The sequence below is a fragment of the Notolepis coatsorum genome, assembly GCF_963971535.1.
Source record: "Notolepis coatsorum genome assembly, chromosome: 11".
Lineage (NCBI taxonomy): Eukaryota > Metazoa > Chordata > Actinopteri > Aulopiformes > Paralepididae > Notolepis > Notolepis coatsorum.
In genome coordinates, this window is record NC_140175.1 from 92,889,361 (window position 1) to 92,908,811 (window position 19,451).

The following is a 19,451-nucleotide window of genomic DNA, read 5'->3' on the forward strand; positions in this document are numbered from 1 at the left end:
GGGGGGGGGGGGGGGTGGGTGCTCAGTGGAGGATAGGTGTCTCTGGTGGTGGTATGGTGCCAGAGGGGCATTAATAGATGGCCCAGTCTTTTCAACACTGGTTGCTATCTTGAAGGAGGCAGAATAGAACTGGGTTGAATATACTGAGGAGCAGGCAGCCGACTGTGACTAGAGGAGAGAGAGTGACTAGAGGAGAGAGATAGAGAGAGAGAGAGAGAGAGAGAGAGAGAGAGAGAGAGAGAGAGAGAGAGAGAGAGAGAGAGAGAGAGAGGGAGAGACAGGGAGAGACAGGGAGAGACAGGGAGAGAGAGTTAAGGTTGTACCGACAAGAGGACCAGACAGGAACCATTTTGTAGAGCCAAGCTCCTGTGAGTTCCAGGGAGGAGAGGCAGAGGGAGAGAGAGAGAGGGTAGAAGCTTTAGCAGGGTAGAACAGATGGATGTCCCAGTGTCAGTGGTCAGTCAGTCCGTGCCCAGAACGGAGCAGAGAGAGAACTAGGGCCCAGGGGTGAGACAGTATGCCAGGCAGGGCCCCGTGGCCATGTGGCTAACCCAAACCTGTTCTCATTCCAGGAGACAGCAGCGGTCACAGGGAGGAGGAGGAGGAGGAGGAGGAGGAGGAAGTGGGAAGAACCAGAATCAGCAGCAGCAGCAACAGCAGTCACCACAGCAACAGAGGGATCCATCCCAGCAGAAGTCTCCGAACCAGCAGCAGAACTCCACAGAGCAGTCGGGGGACGGCAAGAACAATGGTGGCCGCCCCCCTCGCCAGCAGCACCCAGGAGGGGGGCAGCGCCCGGGCGGCCCCCCGCCCCACCACGGGTACAGCCAGAACCGCCGCTGGCACCACAGCAGCCAGAAGGGACCGGGGCCGGGACAGACGAACCCTGTGGCCGAGAAAGGGGCTCCCCCTAGAACCACCAAAGACAAAGAGACTGAGAATGTAAGGTTGGCAGACGAGGAGGAGGAGGAGCCGGGCGAAGAAGCACCGCAGGGGCCTAAAGACGCCGGGAAGGGCCTCGGCAAGGGCCCCGGGGGCGAGTCGCCTCGGTCCGGGACGACGGGCCCCTGGAACGGCCCCCCGCCGGCCGATCAGAAGGAGTCCCCCCCCCCTCGGCCTCCGGGAAGCGGGAAGTCGATCGAGGGCCAATCGGAGTGGCCCACGGTTAGCCTGCTGCAGTCGTCCAAGGAGAGGCTGAGGAGGAGACTAAAGGACAAGGTAGAAAGCTGCTTAACACCTGTCACTCAGCATTAGAGGAGCCAGGACACACACACACACACACACTATCATTCTCATACACACGGAACAAACATTCTTGTTATATACATACTCAGTTACTTAGCATTATCTTTCTTGATCCCTCTCTCTCCCCCCCCCCCCTCCCTCTCTCCTTCCTTCCTCCGCCTCCTCTCTCTCCCTCTCTCTATCTCTTTATCTGTCTCTATCTCTCTCCCTCTCCCTCTATCTGTCTCTCTCTCTCTCTCCCTCTCTCTATCTGTCTATCTATCTCTCTCCCCCTCTCTCTCTCTCTCTCCCCCTCTCTGTATCTCCCTCTATCTCTCTCTCACTCCTCTCTCTCGCTATCTGTCTCTCTCTCTCTCTCTCTCTCTCTCTCTCTCTCTCTCTCTCTCTCTCTCTCTCTCTCTCTCTCTCTCTCTCTCTCTCTCACACACACACACACACACAATGTCTCTCTTTCTGCTTGGTAAGCAGCACCAGCTAACAGTCTTGATGTTGTCCGCTGCGTGCGCTAAGGCTAGCCCCCCCCCTGTGTAACACCTAACTCATTACCACCCGGGTGGAGGGGTCCGTTTGTTTCCACGCACGGGACGCCCCGCAGGCAGCAAGACGGGGATTAACGAACACATCCTTCAACGTGCCGCAACACAGGGGCTGGTGGGGGGGGGGGGGGGGGGGGTAGCAGGAATGCTGCTGGTTCAGAGGAAGCGCGGCGACGCGGCGTGGATCCTGTCTGGGCTCTCTCTCTCTCGCTGTTGTTCACCAAAGCCGCGCTCACGTGGGCCGTGTTGTGAAACGTGTCGAACGTGCCGCCGTTTCCGAGCAAAAGAGAGAAGGTACGATGATGGAATTGTCAGTCAGATAGTCCGCGTTTGATTGCGACAGCCAGCCTCCTGAGAGGCCTTTCGCGGAATGTCTAGATCCGCCCGCTTGTCCTCCGTGTTGCAAGAGACGGCGGTTTGCTGTGTTGATATGTGGGAAGTACATCAACAAGAATGTCGTAATCTGGTGTCTTATTATAGGATGTTGTAATTAGATTAGATTAAAAATTGATTGGCATCATACAGTACAACAAATAGAAGTTTGGCTGAGTAGTTTCACTTTCACTTTCCCATTAGATTAGATTCAAATGTATTGTCATCATACAGCACGAGTACAGTAAAAACAGTAAAAAATAAAATAAAAATTGCCATCCAACCAGAGTGCAAATGTAACAGTAAAGTGCAACAGCAATATACAATGTACAGGTGATTAAACTGGGTATAAAATGTCAATTAGTACTACTGAGTAATAGTGCTTTCAGATGTATGTACAGCGTTTTAATATGTAAGGTGGATACATGTATAAAGGCACTATGGTAGTAACTTGTACTGGCCAGCAGTGAAACTAGTAAGAGTAGGTGAGCGATATGTACAGATATCGATATAGTATCTACAGATATGTAAAAGGATTATATTCAGGTATATACAAACAGATGTGGATAAATGTATATATACAGCACAGAAATGGGCCATTTTCTTTTTAAAGTGGTTACCAATGGTTACAGGCTGCCATGTTGGAAGAAAGAAGAAACACAAACATACTGTCCAGTGAACCCATATAAGGTCAAACATTATTGATCACGTCTCATAAGCCATCGATCGGGTTTTGTACATTATTGATTATGTCGTGCCCTGTTGATGTGTTATGAGTGAATATTTCCTCTCCAAGGCGATCTGTTCCTCCTGCGGTCCGTGCATCGTGCAAGACGTGTTACATTTGTTGCCACAAATTAAGATTGCAAGTTTTCTTCTTTACAAACGTGACATAACATAATTCATGTTTTTGAATACATTTAACATGATACATTTTAGCCTCGATAATTCAGTGTCTTCTCTGCATTTGTCATTTCAATTCAATGTCGGTGCATTAAAACAAGTAGTTACATTTAAAAGACACGTTTAACTCATTCACGGCCAATCATGACTATAGTCGAGTTATCTCGCCATGCGGTGAGCGCCAAAAACCGAGTATAGTCGGGTTTTCATAGTTTTTTTCTTTTATTCGATTTTTTTAATTCTATACAGTCTCACGGACCTCTGTGTATCATTGGGACTCGTTCTGAGACCCCGAGATTGCAATGCCGGCCGAATCCTGCTAGGTGGCAGTATCGCCTACCCTTTGAAACCCTATTTCACACTGTGTGTTACATTTTATATGGTCTGGGCGGAGAAACGGTACCCGGGCGAGTGAAAGGCTTCATTCGAGCCCTTTGGAACGCGCCCAGCAGCACACTTCATGCATAGTTTGTCCCATTTCATGTCAGGGACCCGATGGACAAAAAAATAGATATTTATCGATAATTTTCATCGACAGGAGGACGCGTCCACGCTTGCGCCGGGCAGCGAACCCCAGCGCCTGGACCGGCTGGTGGAGCTGCTCAACAGCATGAGGAGCAACAGCAGCGGCGTGGAGCAGCGGCTGGCCTCCTTCATGGAGGAGGCGCAGGACTCTGCCCGCTCCGAGGAGACCCTGACCCGGGTGGTCGGCGCCATCTACGCCAAGGCCGTGTCGGACCGCAGCTTCGCCGCCACCGCCGCCAGGCTCTGCGACAAGATGGCCCTCTTCATGGTGGAGGGCACCAAGTTCAGATCGCTGCTGCTCAACATGCTGCAGGTGAGGAGGGGCGAGGAGGAGGCGGGGGTCTGGAGGGAGGGGGGGAGGAGGAGGCCGGGGTCTGGAAGCCGCACCTGAATATAAGCCGCAGCAGCTAAATTGAATGATGTGTACATATATAAGATGCACTGGACTATAAGCTGCAGGTGTTTTAATGTTTAATTACCATATGTAAGGATTCATGCACAGAGGGGATTGTCGGGAAAGAGATGGCTGTTTGAGGAAGCTCCAATTTATAAAAAAAAATTGTTTAAACAGTAACGGTAGCTAGGTACTAACGATAGCTACTTAGCCAACACTAGGTAGCTACTAACGATAGCTACTTAGCCAACACTAGGTAGCTACTAACGTTAGCTCACGGAACAATAGCTACTTAGCCAACACTAGGTAGCTACTAACGTTAGCTCACGGAACGATAGCTACTTAGCCAACACTAGGTAGCTACTAATGTTAGCTCACGGAACGATAGCTACTTAGCCAACACTAGGTAGCTACTAACGTTAGCTCATGGAACGATAGCTACTTAGCCAACACTAGGTAGCTACTAACGTTAGCTCACGGAACGATAGCTACTTAGCCAACACTAGGTAGTTACTAACGTTAGCTCACGGAACGATAGCTACTTAGCCAACGCTAGGTAGCTACTAACGTTAGCTCACGGAACGATAGCTACTTAGCCAACGCTAGGTAGCTACTAACGTTAGCTCACGGAACGATAGCTACTTAGCCAACGCTAGGTAGCTACTAACGTTAGCTCACGGAATGATAGCTACTTAGCCAACGCTAGGTAGCTACTAACGTTAGCTCACGGAACGATAGCTACTTAGCCAACGCTAGCCAGCACCTGCGAAATCGAATGCCAAACTGATGATATCAGATGTTGATATCAGGAGCTATCAGTAGCTAGCCAGCTAGATAACATTAGACAATGCCTCATGTATTAAACTAAAGTGAATAGTTCGTTGACTGGGTCATTTTGTTTAATGCTTCAGTTATGTTGAAAGAGGAGCTCTGGGCTGCTCATGCACTCGACTGTGAGGGGGAGGAGGAGGGCTCAACTGTGAGGGGGAGGAGGAGGGGCAAGGCGTGCACTGCTGCAGCAGATTTACGAGTCTGATCTGATGGTCACAGAGCTGAGGGAGCGCGCCCAGTTAGCTGTAAAAATCCAGAGATTAGCCGCACCGTTATATAAGCCGCAGGGTCGAAAAATGGGGGGAAAAGCTGCGGCTTATAGTGCGAAAATTACGGTACATTTTACATTTAGTCATTTAGCTGACACTTATATCCAAAGCGACTTACAACTTATGTACAAGTCAGCAGGAAGGATACAGCTCATATTGTTCATCAAACTGTGTCAACCTTCAGTGCAACACTCCGAGTGCATAGTAGTATATAGGCATATCATCATAGTAGATAGTAGTGTAGACATATGCAAAATACATAATAGTAAAAGACAGTAAGACGGTTAGTTGTTTTTTTCTCTGTTTTAGTCGAGAATTTAGTCCAGTCCACTTCCATGGTAGTGGCCGTGGCACGGCATGCGTCCTACAGGCGTCACTACAGGCGTCTCTACAGGCGTCTCTACAGGCGTCTCTACAGGCGTCACTACAGGCGTCACTACAGGCGTCTCTACAGGCGTCACTACAGGCGTCTCTACAGGCGTCTCTACAGGCGTCACTACAGGCGTCTCTACAGGCGTCACTACAGGCGTCACTACAGGCGTCTCTACAGGCGTCTCTACAGGCGTCTCTACAGGCGTCACTACAGGCGTCACTACAGGCGTCTCTACAGGCGTCACTACAGGCGTCACTACAGGCGTCTCTACAGGCGTCTCTACAGGCGTCTCTACAGGCGTCACTACAGGCGTCTCTACAGGCGTCTCTACAGGCGTCTCTACAGGCGTCACTACAGGCGTCTCTACAGGCGTCACTACAGGCGTCACTACAGGCGTCACTACAGGCGTCTCTACAGGCGTCTCTACAGGCGTCACTACAGGCGTCTCTACAGGCGTCTCTACAGGCGTCACTACAGGCGTCTCTACAGGCGTCTCTACAGGCGTCTCTACAGGCGTCACTACAGGCGTCACTACAGGCGTCACTACAGGCGTCTCTACAGGCGTCTCTACAGGCGTCACTACAGGCGTCACTACAGGCGTCTCTACAGGCGTCACTACAGGCGTCTCTACAGGCGTCACTACAGGCGTCTCTACAGGCGTCACTACAGGCGTCTCTACAGGCGTCTCTACAGGCGTCTCTACAGGCGTCTCTACAGGCGTCACTACAGGCGTCACTACAGGCGTCTCTACAGGCGTCTCTACAGGCGTCACTACAGGCGTCACTACAGGCGTCACTACAGGCGTCTCTACAGGCGTCTCTACAGGCGTCACTACAGGCGTCTCTACAGGCGTCTCTACAGGCGTCTACAGGCGTCTCTACAGGCGTCTCTACAGGCGTCTCTACAGGCGTCTCTACAGGCGTCACTACAGGCGTCTCTACAGGCGTCACTACAGGCGTCACTACAGGCGTCTCTACAGGCGTCTCTACAGGCGTCACTACAGGCGTCTCTACAGGCGTCTCTACAGGCGTCACTACAGGCGTCACTACAGGCGTCACTACAGGCGTCTCTACAGGCGTCACTACAGGCGTCTCTACAGGCGTCACTACAGGCGTCACTACAGGCGTCTCTACAGGCGTCACTACAGGCGTCACTACAGGCGTCACTACAGGCGTCTCTACAGGCGTCTCTACAGGCGTCTCTACAGGCGTCACTACAGGCGTCTCTACAGGCGTCTCTACAGGCGTCTCTACTAGGGGTGCGAATCACCAGTTTCATCACGATACGATACGATATCGATTCTTTGGACAACGATACGATATTATCCGATATCACACAGTCTGCCACGATACGATTCGATTCAGGTGCCTGCGATCGATATGAGACGATATTATATGCCCATTTAACACAATCAGTAACATTTAAATCAACAAAAAAAAGGCAATGGAAATATCATTTGACATTTTTATTTTTGAGCTCTTCCAGACATTTAAATGAAAAACAATATTGTTTTTAATACAAATAGACCTCCTGTTCACTGTTTTTGGTTTGTTTTTCTTTTTTTTCTATATTAATATCCTATTCACTGTCACAGAGCTGTATTAAGGTGCAGTACCGGCCAGATCCTGTTAGTGGGGCTATCCCGAGAATGCACCCTCCTTCCCAGGCCCCACTTCTCTCTGCCTATGGCTCTGGGTTAGCTTGTTAGCTTACGCTAACGTAACGTTATCTTTGATCTTTAACGCGACGTGGGCATAATGGAGTGGCGAGGATTGCAAAAGCAGGTTAGATGCATTGGACCCGTTGCAGAATAAAACAGCAGGGACATGTTTTGGGTCACAGAATAGGCACACTAGTCTTGCTCTAGTGACGGTCTAGACGCTACTGCTGTGTGCTGTTGATGTTAAACGGAGTTTCACAACACTGGGCGCGGGGCGATGACGTCGCCGTCGCCGGATTTTCAAAATAAGAGTATCGCAATATGAATCGATCTTTTTACGTTGCATCGATCCTATTTGATTATTGATAATAGATCGATATATCGATCTGGATCGATGTATCGTCCCACCCCTAGTCTCTACAGGCGTCTCTACAGGCGTCTCTACAGGCGTCTCTACAGGCGTCACTACAGGCGTCTCTACAGGCATCACTACAGGCGTCACTACAGGCGTCTCTACAGGCGTCACTACAGGCGTCTCTACAGGCGTCACTACAGGCGTCTCTACAGGCGTCTCTACAGGCGTCTCTACAGGCGTCACTACAGGCGTCACTACAGGCGTCTCTACAGGCGTCTCTACAGGCGTCTCTACAGGCGTCTCTACAGGCGTCTCTACAGGCGTCACTACAGGCGTCTCTACAGGCGTCTCTACAGGCGTCACTACAGGCGTCACTACAGGCGTCTCTACAGGCGTCACTACAGGCGTCACTAAAGGGGTCACTACAGGCGTCTCTACAGGCGTCACTACAGGCGTCTCTACAGGCGTCACTACAGGCGTCTCTACAGGCGTCTCTAGTCTCTACAGGCGTCTCTACAGGCGTCTCTACAGGCGTCTCTACAGGCGTCTCTACAGGCGTCTCTACAGGCGTCTCTACAGGCGTCTCTACAGGCGTCTCTACAGGCGTCTCTACAGGCGTCTCTACAGGCGTCTCTACAGGCGTCACTACAGGCGTCTCTACAGGCGTCTCTACAGGCGTCTCTACAGGCGTCTCTACAGGCGTCACTACAGGCGTCTCTACAGGCGTCTCTACAGGCGTCACTACAGGCGTCACTACAGGCGTCACTACAGGCGTCTCTACAGGCGTCTCTACAGGCGTCTCTACAGGCGTCACTACAGGCGTCTCTACAGGCGTCTCTACAGGCGTCTCTACAGGCGTCTCTACAGGCGTCACTACAGGCGTCTCTACAGGCGTCTCTACAGGCGTCTCTACAGGCGTCTCTACAGGCGTCTCTACAGGCGTCACTACAGGCGTCACTACAGGCGTCTCTACAGGCGTCTCTACAGGCGTCACTACAGGCGTCACTACAGGCGTCACTACAGGCGTCTCTACAGGCGTCTCTACAGGCGTCACTACAGGCGTCTCTACAGGCGTCACTACAGGCGTCACTACAGGCGTCTCTACAGGCGTCTCTACAGGCGTCTCTACAGGCGTCTCTACAGGCGTCTCTACAGGCGTCACTACAGGCGTCTCTAGTCTCTACAGGCGTCTCTACAGGCGTCTCTACAGGCGTCACTACAGGCGTCTCTAGTCTCTACAGGCGTCTCTACAGGCGTCTCTACAGGCGTCTCTACAGGCGTCACTACAGGCGTCTCTACAGGCGTCTCTACAGGCGTCACTACAGGCGTCACTACAGGCGTCTCTACAGGCGTCACTACAGGCGTCTCTACAGGCGTCTCTACAGGCGTCACTACAGGCGTCTCTACAGGCGTCTCTACAGGCGTCTCTACAGGCGTCTCTACAGGCGTCACTACAGGTGTCTCTACAGGCGTCACTACAGGCGTCTCTACAGGCGTCTCTACAGGCGTCTCTACAGGCGTCTCTACAGGCGTCACTACAGGCGTCACTACAGGCGTCTCTACAGGCGTCTCTACAGGCGTCTCTACAGGCGTCACTACAGGCGTCTCTACAGGCGTCTCTACAGGCGTCACTACAGGCGTCACTACAGGCGTCACTACAGGCGTCACTACAGGCGTCTCTACAGGCGTCACTACAGGCGTCACTACAGGCGTCTCTACAGGCGTCTCTACAGGCGTCTCTACAGGCGTCTCTACAGGCGTCTCTACAGGCGTCTCTACAGGCGTCTCTACAGGCGTCTCTACAGGCGTCTCTACAGGCGTCTCTACAGGCGTCACTACAGGCGTCACTACAGGCGTCACTACAGGCGTCACTACAGGCGTCTCTACAGGCGTCACTACAGGCGTCACTACAGGCGTCTCTACAGGCGTCACTACAGGCGTCACTACAGGCGTCACTACAGGCGTCTCTACAGGCGTCTCTACAGGCGTCTCTACAGGCGTCTCTAGTCTCTACAGGCGTCACTACAGGCGTCTCTACAGGCGTCTCTACAGGCGTCACTACAGGCGTCACTACAGGCGTCTCTAGTCTCTACAGGCGTCACTACAGGCGTCTCTACAGGCGTCTCTACAGGCGTCACTACAGGCGTCACTACAGGCGTCTCTACAGGCGTCTCTACAGGCGTCTCTACAGGCGTCACTACAGGCGTCTCTACAGGCGTCTCTACAGGCGTCACTACAGGCGTCTCTACAGGCGTCTCTACAGGCGTCACTACAGGCGTCACTACAGGCGTCTCTACAGGCGTCTCTACAGGCGTCACTACAGGCGTCTCTACAGGCGTCTCTACAGGCGTCTCTACAGGCGTCACTACAGGCGTCTCTACAGGCGTCACTACAGGCGTCTCTACAGGCGTCACTACAGGCGTCACTACAGGCGTCTCTACAGGCGTCACTACAGGCGTCTCTACAGGCGTCACTACAGGCGTCACTACAGGCGTCTCTACAGGCGTCTCTACAGGCGTCACTACAGGCGTCACTACAGGCGTCACTACAGGCGTCTCTACAGGCGTCTCTACAGGCGTCTCTACAGGCGTCTCTACAGGCGTCTCTACAGGCGTCACTACAGGCGTCACTACAGGCGTCTCTACAGGCGTCTCTACAGGCGTCACTACAGGCGTCTCTACAGGCGTTGAAGCCAATGACACTTGATAGCTGGGGATTTTGGAACTGGGTTTTGAAAAGTTGTGAATATATTTAAATGAATCTCTCTCAGTGATGGTTCCAGATAAAGCAGAATTTTGGGAGGAAGTGACAGCGTGTGCGCGTGCGCGCGTGTGTGTGTGTGTGTGTGTGCGTGTGTGTGTGTGTGTGTGTGTGTGTGTGTGTGTGTGTGTGTGTGTAAATGTCAGCGGGCAGAGGAGCTAATGAAATGGCCCCTGGGGGCCAGAGGACGGTGTGTCCGCCCACCGCTACCTGCCTGGTGATCTGCCTGTCTCCGAGAATCGCTCTCGCTCTCTCTCGCTCTCTCTCGCTCTCTCGCTCTCTCTCGCTCTCTCTCTCTCTCTCTCTCTCTCTCTCTCTCTCTCTCTGCCCCCTCCTCCAACCTCCCCTCCACCTTCCTCTCTCCATCCACTCATGAATGCACCACCTACCCTCCCGAATGAACCGGAGAGGTACTTCTGGTCTCACACCCATGACCATAAGATAATCCAGTCACCCACAACGTCACACTACAGTGACTCCATCCCCTCGCCTCTCTGACTCCTCATCTCCTCACATCCGCTCCTCCTCCTCACCTCCCGTGATCTCTCTATTCCCATGCTCACCCCTCTTATCGTGTCCCCTCACCCAGAACAGCATGGGCCAGCGCCTCACTACCTCTCTCTCGCTCTATCTCTCTGTATATATATATATATATATATATATATATCGCCTACTTCTCTCTACCCCCCCCCCCTCTCTCTCTCTCTCTCTCTCTCTCCCTCTCTCCCTCTCTCTTTCCCTTTGCTCTTTCCTTCCATCCCAAGAGCCAGACAACCACTCTAAAGCGGCAGACAGTCTGGAAGCAGGCAGGCAGGCATGCACACACACACACGCACACACACACACACACACACACACACACACACACACACACCCTGCTGGCACTCCTCTGATGACGTGCCAGGGTCTAAATGTTAACCCACCTGCTGTGCCCCCCACACTACCACCACCTCCTCCTCTCTCTCTCTTTCCTCTGCTGCTGTTCTTTTTCTCTCTGCCTCCTTTATTTTTTTCCATCCATCCCTCGATTATTTCCCCCCCCCCCCCCATCTTCTCTCAAACTGTGGCTGGCTTCTCATCATTCTTCAGTGGAGTACCATGGAGTTTTCTCATCCTGGACACAGCAGTGCCATTGATCCTTCTGCCTCCTCTCCTCTTCTCTCATATCCTCCTCTTTTCCCTCTCCTCTCTTCTCCTCTCCTTCTCTTCTCCTCTCCTCTCCCTCTCTTCTCCTTCTATTTTCTTTCCTCTTTTCCTCCTCTCCTTCTCTTTTCCCTCTCCTCTCTTCTCCTCTCCCTCTCTTCTCCTCTCCTTTTCTCTCCTCCACCTTTCCGTTCTTCCCACACAGAGCACAGAGGGCCCTCTCCTGTCAGTTTCCCTCTCTCTCCCTCTCCCTCCCTCCGTCTGCTCCATTGCCTTCTTCCCAGCCAGTTCGGACCCCCTCCTCGTCTCTGACATTTAGTTTTAATACCCCCCCCCCCCCCCCCCAAAAAAAAGTGCTGTAAATGTCATAAGTGGCCCTGCCAAGGCCTTCATTAATGATGCATGTTGCTGCCAGACCCCTGGTCCCTAAATGTGGGGGCAATTAGTCTGTGATCCCCCCCCCCCCCTGCTTTTAGCACCACCGAGTCATCAGACGGGCGTTTTGTTGCGTTTGTCTTTGATTAAACGGAGCCTGATCCACTAAATATCCTGTTTACTTAGCAAGAACCAAGACAAGCACTTATTTTGTTCTCAGGCAGCGTGTCAAGTTAGCACAAGTTGTTCATCAGCGCGTCTGCAACAAAGAGCAAATGACTGTTTAATGAACGCCGTTCCCGAAGCAGCAAGGATGGATATTGACTCTTCGTGCAGACTGGTAGATCAACCTGGCCGTTTCAGAAGCTACCCCCCCCCCCCCCCCCCACGTTTGCTCCTCGCCTGTCTCTCTCTGTAGCCCCTTTTAAACAGAGATCCCACACTATTGCTATAAAGAAGACCCTTCATTATTGCCATTTGCTTTTTTTTTTTACACTGAACCAAACAAAGCCGGCATAATGCTGCCCTGTGTTTTATGCCAGACGGCATGGCGGCGTTCAGAGGCGTGTCGTACCGGTTCAGCGTGCAGCGGTCTGTTCACGACAAAGCAACAAGCACAACGAGGTCTGTCCGTGGTGCTGGAATAGGTCTCGCTACGACGCTGCTGTCCGTGGTGCTGAAATAGTAGGGGTGGGGGTGGAAATCGATATGTAGTAGTATCGCGATACTTTGCGTGGCAATACTGTATCGATACAGGGACGCCAAGTATCGATATTTAATTATTCATAATTTTTTCTTTTTTGAAAAAACTTTATTTTTATTTTTATTTTGTATAAGGAAGTTGCATTGTTCATTTCAATACCTGTAATAGTACAGTAGTCCACACACACACATGTGCATTCAGTTAAGTTGGAATATGACTGTAATACAAACAGTTCAGTTTGTCAGGTACATGCAACACAGTGTTTACATCTGTCTGCTTGAGAAAATACCATGTTCTGCAATAAAAATGATTGAAGTGAGATGAACAGACTGAACTTTATTTTATTAGATAAAACATGTTGACAAAGTTTTACTTTGCAGTGGAAAAAAGGTAATAAATTAAATGTGACCAAAAAATATATACAATTTATATTCCACAATACTCAGCGTATCGCAATATATTTAGTATTGCGATACTATCGTATCGTGATGCAAGTATCGCGATAGTATCGTATCGTGAGGTCTCTGGTGATTCCCACCCCTATGAAATAGGTTTGGCTACGATGCGGCTGTCCGTTCTTTTTTTCTTCTCTCCCCAGTTAGCTTGGTGGTAAGAAACGCTGCTTTTATCGCCACTCCTTATACACTTATTTGAACACTCCCTTTGTGCTTAAATGTGATCTTGGGGACGCATCTACAAAGGACACACAGCTATTTCTCACGTGAAGACGACATAAACTACCCAGAGTGCTTTGCATGTGGCTGACTGCACAGGCAGCTGCTGGGGCAGGAGTCAGCTGAGGGAAATAGAATAAATTTGACGCACATGATGATGAGTTAAGACGCACCTTCTCTATATAGGCTTTTGAAATGTGCGCAATTAACTCATTGAACGCCAAAAACGAGTATACTCGTTTATTTTTTATTATTATTATTATTATTATTATTATTATTATTATTATTATTATTATTATACTAAACAGTCAGCTGGACCTTGTTGTGTGATCCTGGTATCGCCTACCTTTTTAATTGGGCTAGTTTACTGTGGGGGGGGGGGGGTTGCTCACTCCCTGCTGGGCACAGTAGTATAGCCACTAGTCTGCGAACTGCATATGCAATGGTGAGCAAACTATTGGCGGTTATTATGACGAGGACAAAACGATCACACTTGTGGATGATAAGGTGCGTTTTCACCAGACTACATTGGACTCAGCACTTCTGGTAAATCATAAAAATACTATAGTCAAACTGGCCGAGCATGTAACATCTGTTCACCGCTCCGCGGTAGTCGCCGACACTAGAGTTGAGAGCACTCCAGACTAGGGCCAACTAACGTTCGGCAATGGCGATCGCCTAGGGCGAACTATTGGCGATTATTATGAAGAGGACAAACGGTGACGATCCGTCCATAACATAGGTGCGTTTTCACCAGACTATGTTGGATTCTAGTATTTTCAAACAGGCTGTTTGGATGTAACGTTATCTCCAGACTAGAGCCAACTAACGTTCGGCAATGGCGATCGCCTAGAGACAACTAACGTTATTTATTTAAATTGTTCCCGTTCTGACTCAGACACTTCGGAGCAAGAGTGGACAGGGTTTTGGTGGACCTGCTGACAAAGGTAACGTCTATTTTACCGAACCCCATCATAAAACATGGAATTGTGACGATCCCAGCATCAGAAAACTAGTCCGCCCTCATGGTGGCTTTGTGAATAGAACCATTCTATGTATGGTCATGTTTACCTTTGACCTGGAAATAATATAGGTGTCAGGCGAGCAACACGTAATATCTCGCGTTCCAGGAAACTAGACTGGATTATTTTGAAACAGGACGGGTTTTAGCCTGGGATTGCGCAGGAACGAAGGTATGTAGAAATAAACGGTTTGTTCCCTGTTGGAGTATAAATATTGCCTTTAAAATGAGCCATACTATTGTCTCCATAGCTATAATATAGAACATACGATGGGTCTGCAAACATCGTGAAAATGGTCAGAAACGCTGGCGCCAGGGAGTACTGATTGAAAAACTGTGTGGCAGTCAATGAGTTAGGAGGTGAAATTTAAACCGTTACTTAAACTCAAAAGGCAACTGAGGTTTTCCCTCACTTTACAATTGTGTAGAGTAAAACAAATAATAATAATAATAATTGTATTAGCAAAAATACCAAAAAAAGTTGTAGTTATGATATTACCTACAAACTACATAAAGGCCTATAACCCCCTGTCCCGGCATGCCGACAGTCCCATTCACACAGACGCCGGGACATTCCCACCTTATGTGTGTGTACGTGTGTACGTGTGTGTGTGTGTGTGTGTTTGGTGGTTTGTCATCCAGGTGTCAAATGCCGTGGCTGTCTTTTAGGAGGTGTGTGTGAGTCTTGTCAAGTTTTCTTTTTTTTTTAAGAAGAGTGTGTGATGCTTGCTTCTCACCCCAGTGTCATGTAGTAATTCAGAGCCTTCCTTATAGCCAGCGGCTCCACAGCCCGTGTGTGTGTGTGTGTGTGTGTGTGTGTGTGTGTGTGTGTGTGTGTGTGTGTGTGTGTGTGTGTGCGCACCTGAGCGTGTCTGTGCGTGCGCTTAGGCAAGCTGTGCATTTCCAACACAGTGTGATCTCATTCATCCTCCAGAAATGAAAGAAGCCAATATACAATTAGCCGTCGCCGAAGCTAGCATCTATCGTCTTCACGAGTGCACATTAAGAGTCGACCCGTGCTAACAGAAAACACTTTCACAGCGCTCGCATATATCACCACGCCACTATCCGACTCTGTGGAGGAATTAACATATTCCCCTCTCCTTCGCAGGTAAAATAAATTACGCGTATCTGTTTTAATGTGTTTTCGGAGTCCCCCCCCCCCCCCCCCCCCAGTACTTTAAGTGGTGGGGTTAATACGTGTGCCACCTACAGTACATTAATTGCCGTCGGAGAGAGATGCTCGAGATGTTAATGGCACTGGCGTTAACAAAGACAGCTTAGCGTTATCGGTGACAGGGTTTTATCAAAGCCTCCGTTAACCGTCTATCAGCCTTGCTGCTTTTCACTCGCAACGTATACATCTACAGAAGGACACAAGCTATATCTGCTTCATTTACATGTTGCCTATACTCAATTTATACCTACTACCCACTGCTTCACTGTCTACCCATATACTCTGTATGATGGCAGTACAACAGTGCTGTATATACAGCATATTTACATTTATATCTTTATATTACCACATATATATACCCATATTTGTCTGAATATACCTGCACATAACCCATAATGATTGCATGTACTATAATGCTGTATATACCATATACATATACAGTATATATATATTTATTCCCACTAAGGCTGAGACCACTTGTCGATTTATCGATAATTATCGATAACTGCATGAAATCAATAAGCGGTGTCACTTATCGAATTTCTTTGCATGTGTACAAAATAATTATGTTTAAACGTTTAAAATGCTTTTTTCTTAAAAAGGAAAGAAATTATTATTTAGCGTTAGTTCGTGTGTGTGTGTCACGTGCACTCACTGTAGTTTATGCGATGCTGTAGTTGGCCCACGACAGCGGGTCGTGCTGAGCGCGCTGCCAGTAGCGATCAGGAAGATGCCGTAATTATAATAACAATAAAAATAATTAAAAAATAATAATAATAAAAATAACTATATTTATCAATAATTTTGTCCCGATTTATCGATTCTTCCTAATGGCACATCGTCTCAGCCTTAATTCCCACAGCATATATTCCGATCCTCACCTGTCTGTAGTTACCTGCACATAGTCCTTTACTATATCTACCTATATCTGTACATATCCTACTCTAGTTACACTGATGGCCAGTAGTGGTCATACTGTTTCTATTTATATAATACAACTCTGTACATGCATCTGATTAGCACTACACCCTGACCCAGCAGTACTCATTTCATTTGTATATTTTGTACCCAGTTTAACCACCTGTACATTGTATATGTACTGTACTACACTCTGGGTTGGATGCCAATCTTCTTTTTGTTGTACTGTACTTGTGCTGTGTATAATGACAATACATTTTAATCGAATCAAATCTAATTTAAGCCTGATGGGGGTTTCACAGAGGAGCCAAGCTGAATATTTGTCTCTCTTTCTCTCTCTCTCTTTCTCTCTCTCTGTCTGTCCGTCCGTCTATCTCTCTGTCTCTGCAGAAGGACTTCTCTCGCCGGGAGGAGCTGCAGCAGACGGACGTGGAGTGCTGGCTGGGCTTCATCACCTTCCTGTGTGAGGTGTTTGGCACCATGAGGAACTGCATCGGGGAGCCCTTCAGGGTGCTGGTCTGCCCCATCTACACCTGCCTACGAGAGGTTGGTACGGCCTGTCTATCTAGTGTAGGTCTATACTCGTACCTGGGGTCTGCCCCATCTACACCTGCCTACGAGAGGTTGGTGCGGCCTGTCTATCTAGTGTAGGTCTATACTCGTACCTGGGGTCTGCCCCATCTACACCTGCCTACGAGAGGTTGGTACGGCCTGTCTATCTAGTGTAGGTCTATACTCGTACCTGAGCCCTCCAGGGTGCTGGTCTGCGCTGTTCATAATTCTACAAGAGGTTGAAATCTAGTTGTATAGCTCTATTTCATACACCCTACACACCCTGAATGCAAGAGCCTGGTATCACCTGTCTATTCTAGATCCAGACCTGCCCAACAGAGGGCCAGTATTCCCCTAAAGGAAAACTCCAACATTTTGGGAAATTGGCTTATTTGCCATCTACCCTGGAGTTAGACAAGAAGATACATACCTTCTTCTTCTTCTCTGTGCATGCAGTAGGAGTAGGAAGACGTTGGGAACTAGGCTAATGGAGGAACCTACTTCCAGTGACTGACGCTAAGCTAGGCTTAGAGCGGAAAAAGGGTATGTATCTTCTTGTCTAACTCCAGGGTAGATGGCAAATAAGCGAATTTCCCAAAATGTTGGAGTTTTCCTTTAACATGGATATTATACCATACGTCTGCACCTGCCAGTGGAAGGTGGTTACAGCATATCCATCTACCATAGATCTATACTTGTGCCACAGCCCCCGGCCTACCCAATTACGCCCCATGTGTGAAATGAAACGAAATGCGCGGTAACTTTGTGTGACAAAGTTCTATACCGCACACATCTTCATTTGCCTTTTTTTTTTTTTTAAGTGCGTAAAGCCCGTCTACCATGCTATGGATCTATACCCGCGTCTCCTAAGCCCCATTTAGACTGCTGCGTACCCTCATCAACACCTGTCCGTAGGCTCTGATAACACAGTTATATATCACACGGCTCTACCCGTCTCATACGAGACGACGGTAAAACTTTAAGAGCCCCATCTATCTACGCGCTCTGTGCCCCGCGAGAGGAGGCTGGTATCTAGTTTACTACGTACATCTAGCAGGAATGAAGCCGCGCGCCATGGGTGACACCTCCATCCATCACGGATAACGCTTTTCTTTACGAGTCTGACTGCCGCGTAATCATTTTGAGATATTATCCGTGTTTGTTAAATACCGACGGTACAGTAACGTGGCCCTCCGGCGTTATTATAAATATGAACGGGCCGTTATGGAAAAGACGAGACGAGAAGGCATTACGATCATTACACGCCCACGAGGAGCAGCTCCAACCTCCCTTTCTTTTTTCAATTGACGCTGCTCTCTCAGCCGTGGGGGGGGAGATAACTAATGCCTTTTTGCTGTACTACAGTTCCATGTTAGGGAACGTGGTACTATTACTCTACTAAACAGTAAATAAACTGCATTTATATAGTAGCTTTTATCCAAAGCGCTTTGCTTTGCAAAACGTACGCCTCGCATTCACCCATTGACTCGCACATGCACACAGCGACGGCGGAGGCGACCGTGCGAGGTGCCAACCTGCTCTCATCGGGCGCAGTTAGGGGGTTAGGTGTCTTGCTCAGGGACACTTTGACACACGCTGTCGGGAGAAGCAGGAATCAAACTAGGAACCTTCAGATTACCAGACTACCGTTCTACCTCCTGAGCCACTGTCACCCCACAACATTATGGAAGGAAATATCCTACTTTTGAATCCGAACGGTGGCCGTTTGTGGAGTTGTGAGTTGTTGGTGATTGTGGTGGTGGTGGTGGTGGTGGTGGTGGTGTTGGTGGTGGTGGTGGTGTTGGTGGTGGTGGTGGTGGTGGTGGTGGTGGTGGTGGTGGTGGTGGTGGTGGTGTTGGTGGTGGTGATGGTGGTGGTGGTGCTGGTGGTGTTGGTGGTGATGGTGGTGATGGTGGTGGTGATGGTGGTGTTGGTGATGGTGGTGGTGGTGGTGGTGGTGGTGTTGGTGGTGGTGGTGCTGGTGGTGGTGGTGGTGATGGTGGTGATGGTGGTGTTGGTGATGGTGGTGGTGGTGGTGTTGGTGGTGTTGAGGGGGCTTGGACGCTCCAGAGAACTGACATACATAATCCTATACGGTAGAAGATGCATTTAAACGCTTTTGTTAAAAAAGAATTGCAAAGAAACATGTCTAAATCGAATTTAGATTACATTTTTTTTTTATGAATTCAATTTAAAATAATTTAATCAATCTGAAGACTTCAAACCCTGGCCAAAACGACAAGGAGTACATTATGTCCATTTTTATCCAGCGCCTAAATAAGACTAGACACCCATTTTCTATAATATGTCCCTTTTAAGTATAATTTTGAATGGAGGTCTTGTACTTCTTGCCACAGTGCTATAGAGCTCTGCGGCACCCCTCCCCCCCCCCTCTCTGAATGCAGAAGAATCTTCTTTATGGCTGTAGGCCTGCGGCGAAAATTAAGATCAGCTACAATAATTTTTAACTGTGCAACATATAAACCCATGGGTCTCCGTCTCCCGGATCGTAAAAACTGTTGGATATATTGCATTTTAAATGAACATATTGACCATTGGTTGTCAGGGTTTCCAACCTCATCTAATATCACCCTTTTTTTAATCACTTGTTTCCTTTGTTTCAAACGAGCACTAAAGAGATCAACGCGACTGTTATACAACCTCG

The 19,451-nt window shown here is 49.1% G+C and overlaps 1 protein-coding gene across 2 annotated transcripts in view; it reads left to right on the plus strand.

Moving 5' to 3' along the window:
- ctif (CBP80/20-dependent translation initiation factor) overlaps nucleotides 1-19,451 on the plus strand; it is a 216,500-nt gene that overhangs the window by 180,173 nt on the left and 16,876 nt on the right. For both annotated transcript variants that reach the window (XM_084324355.1, XM_084324356.1), the window contains 3 exons: nucleotides 573-1,218; nucleotides 3,595-3,894; nucleotides 16,625-16,780. In XM_084324355.1, the coding sequence (XP_084180481.1) occupies nucleotides 573-1,218; nucleotides 3,595-3,894; nucleotides 16,625-16,780 (1,102 nt within the window). The remainder of the gene's footprint in view (nucleotides 1-572; nucleotides 1,219-3,594; nucleotides 3,895-16,624; nucleotides 16,781-19,451) is intronic.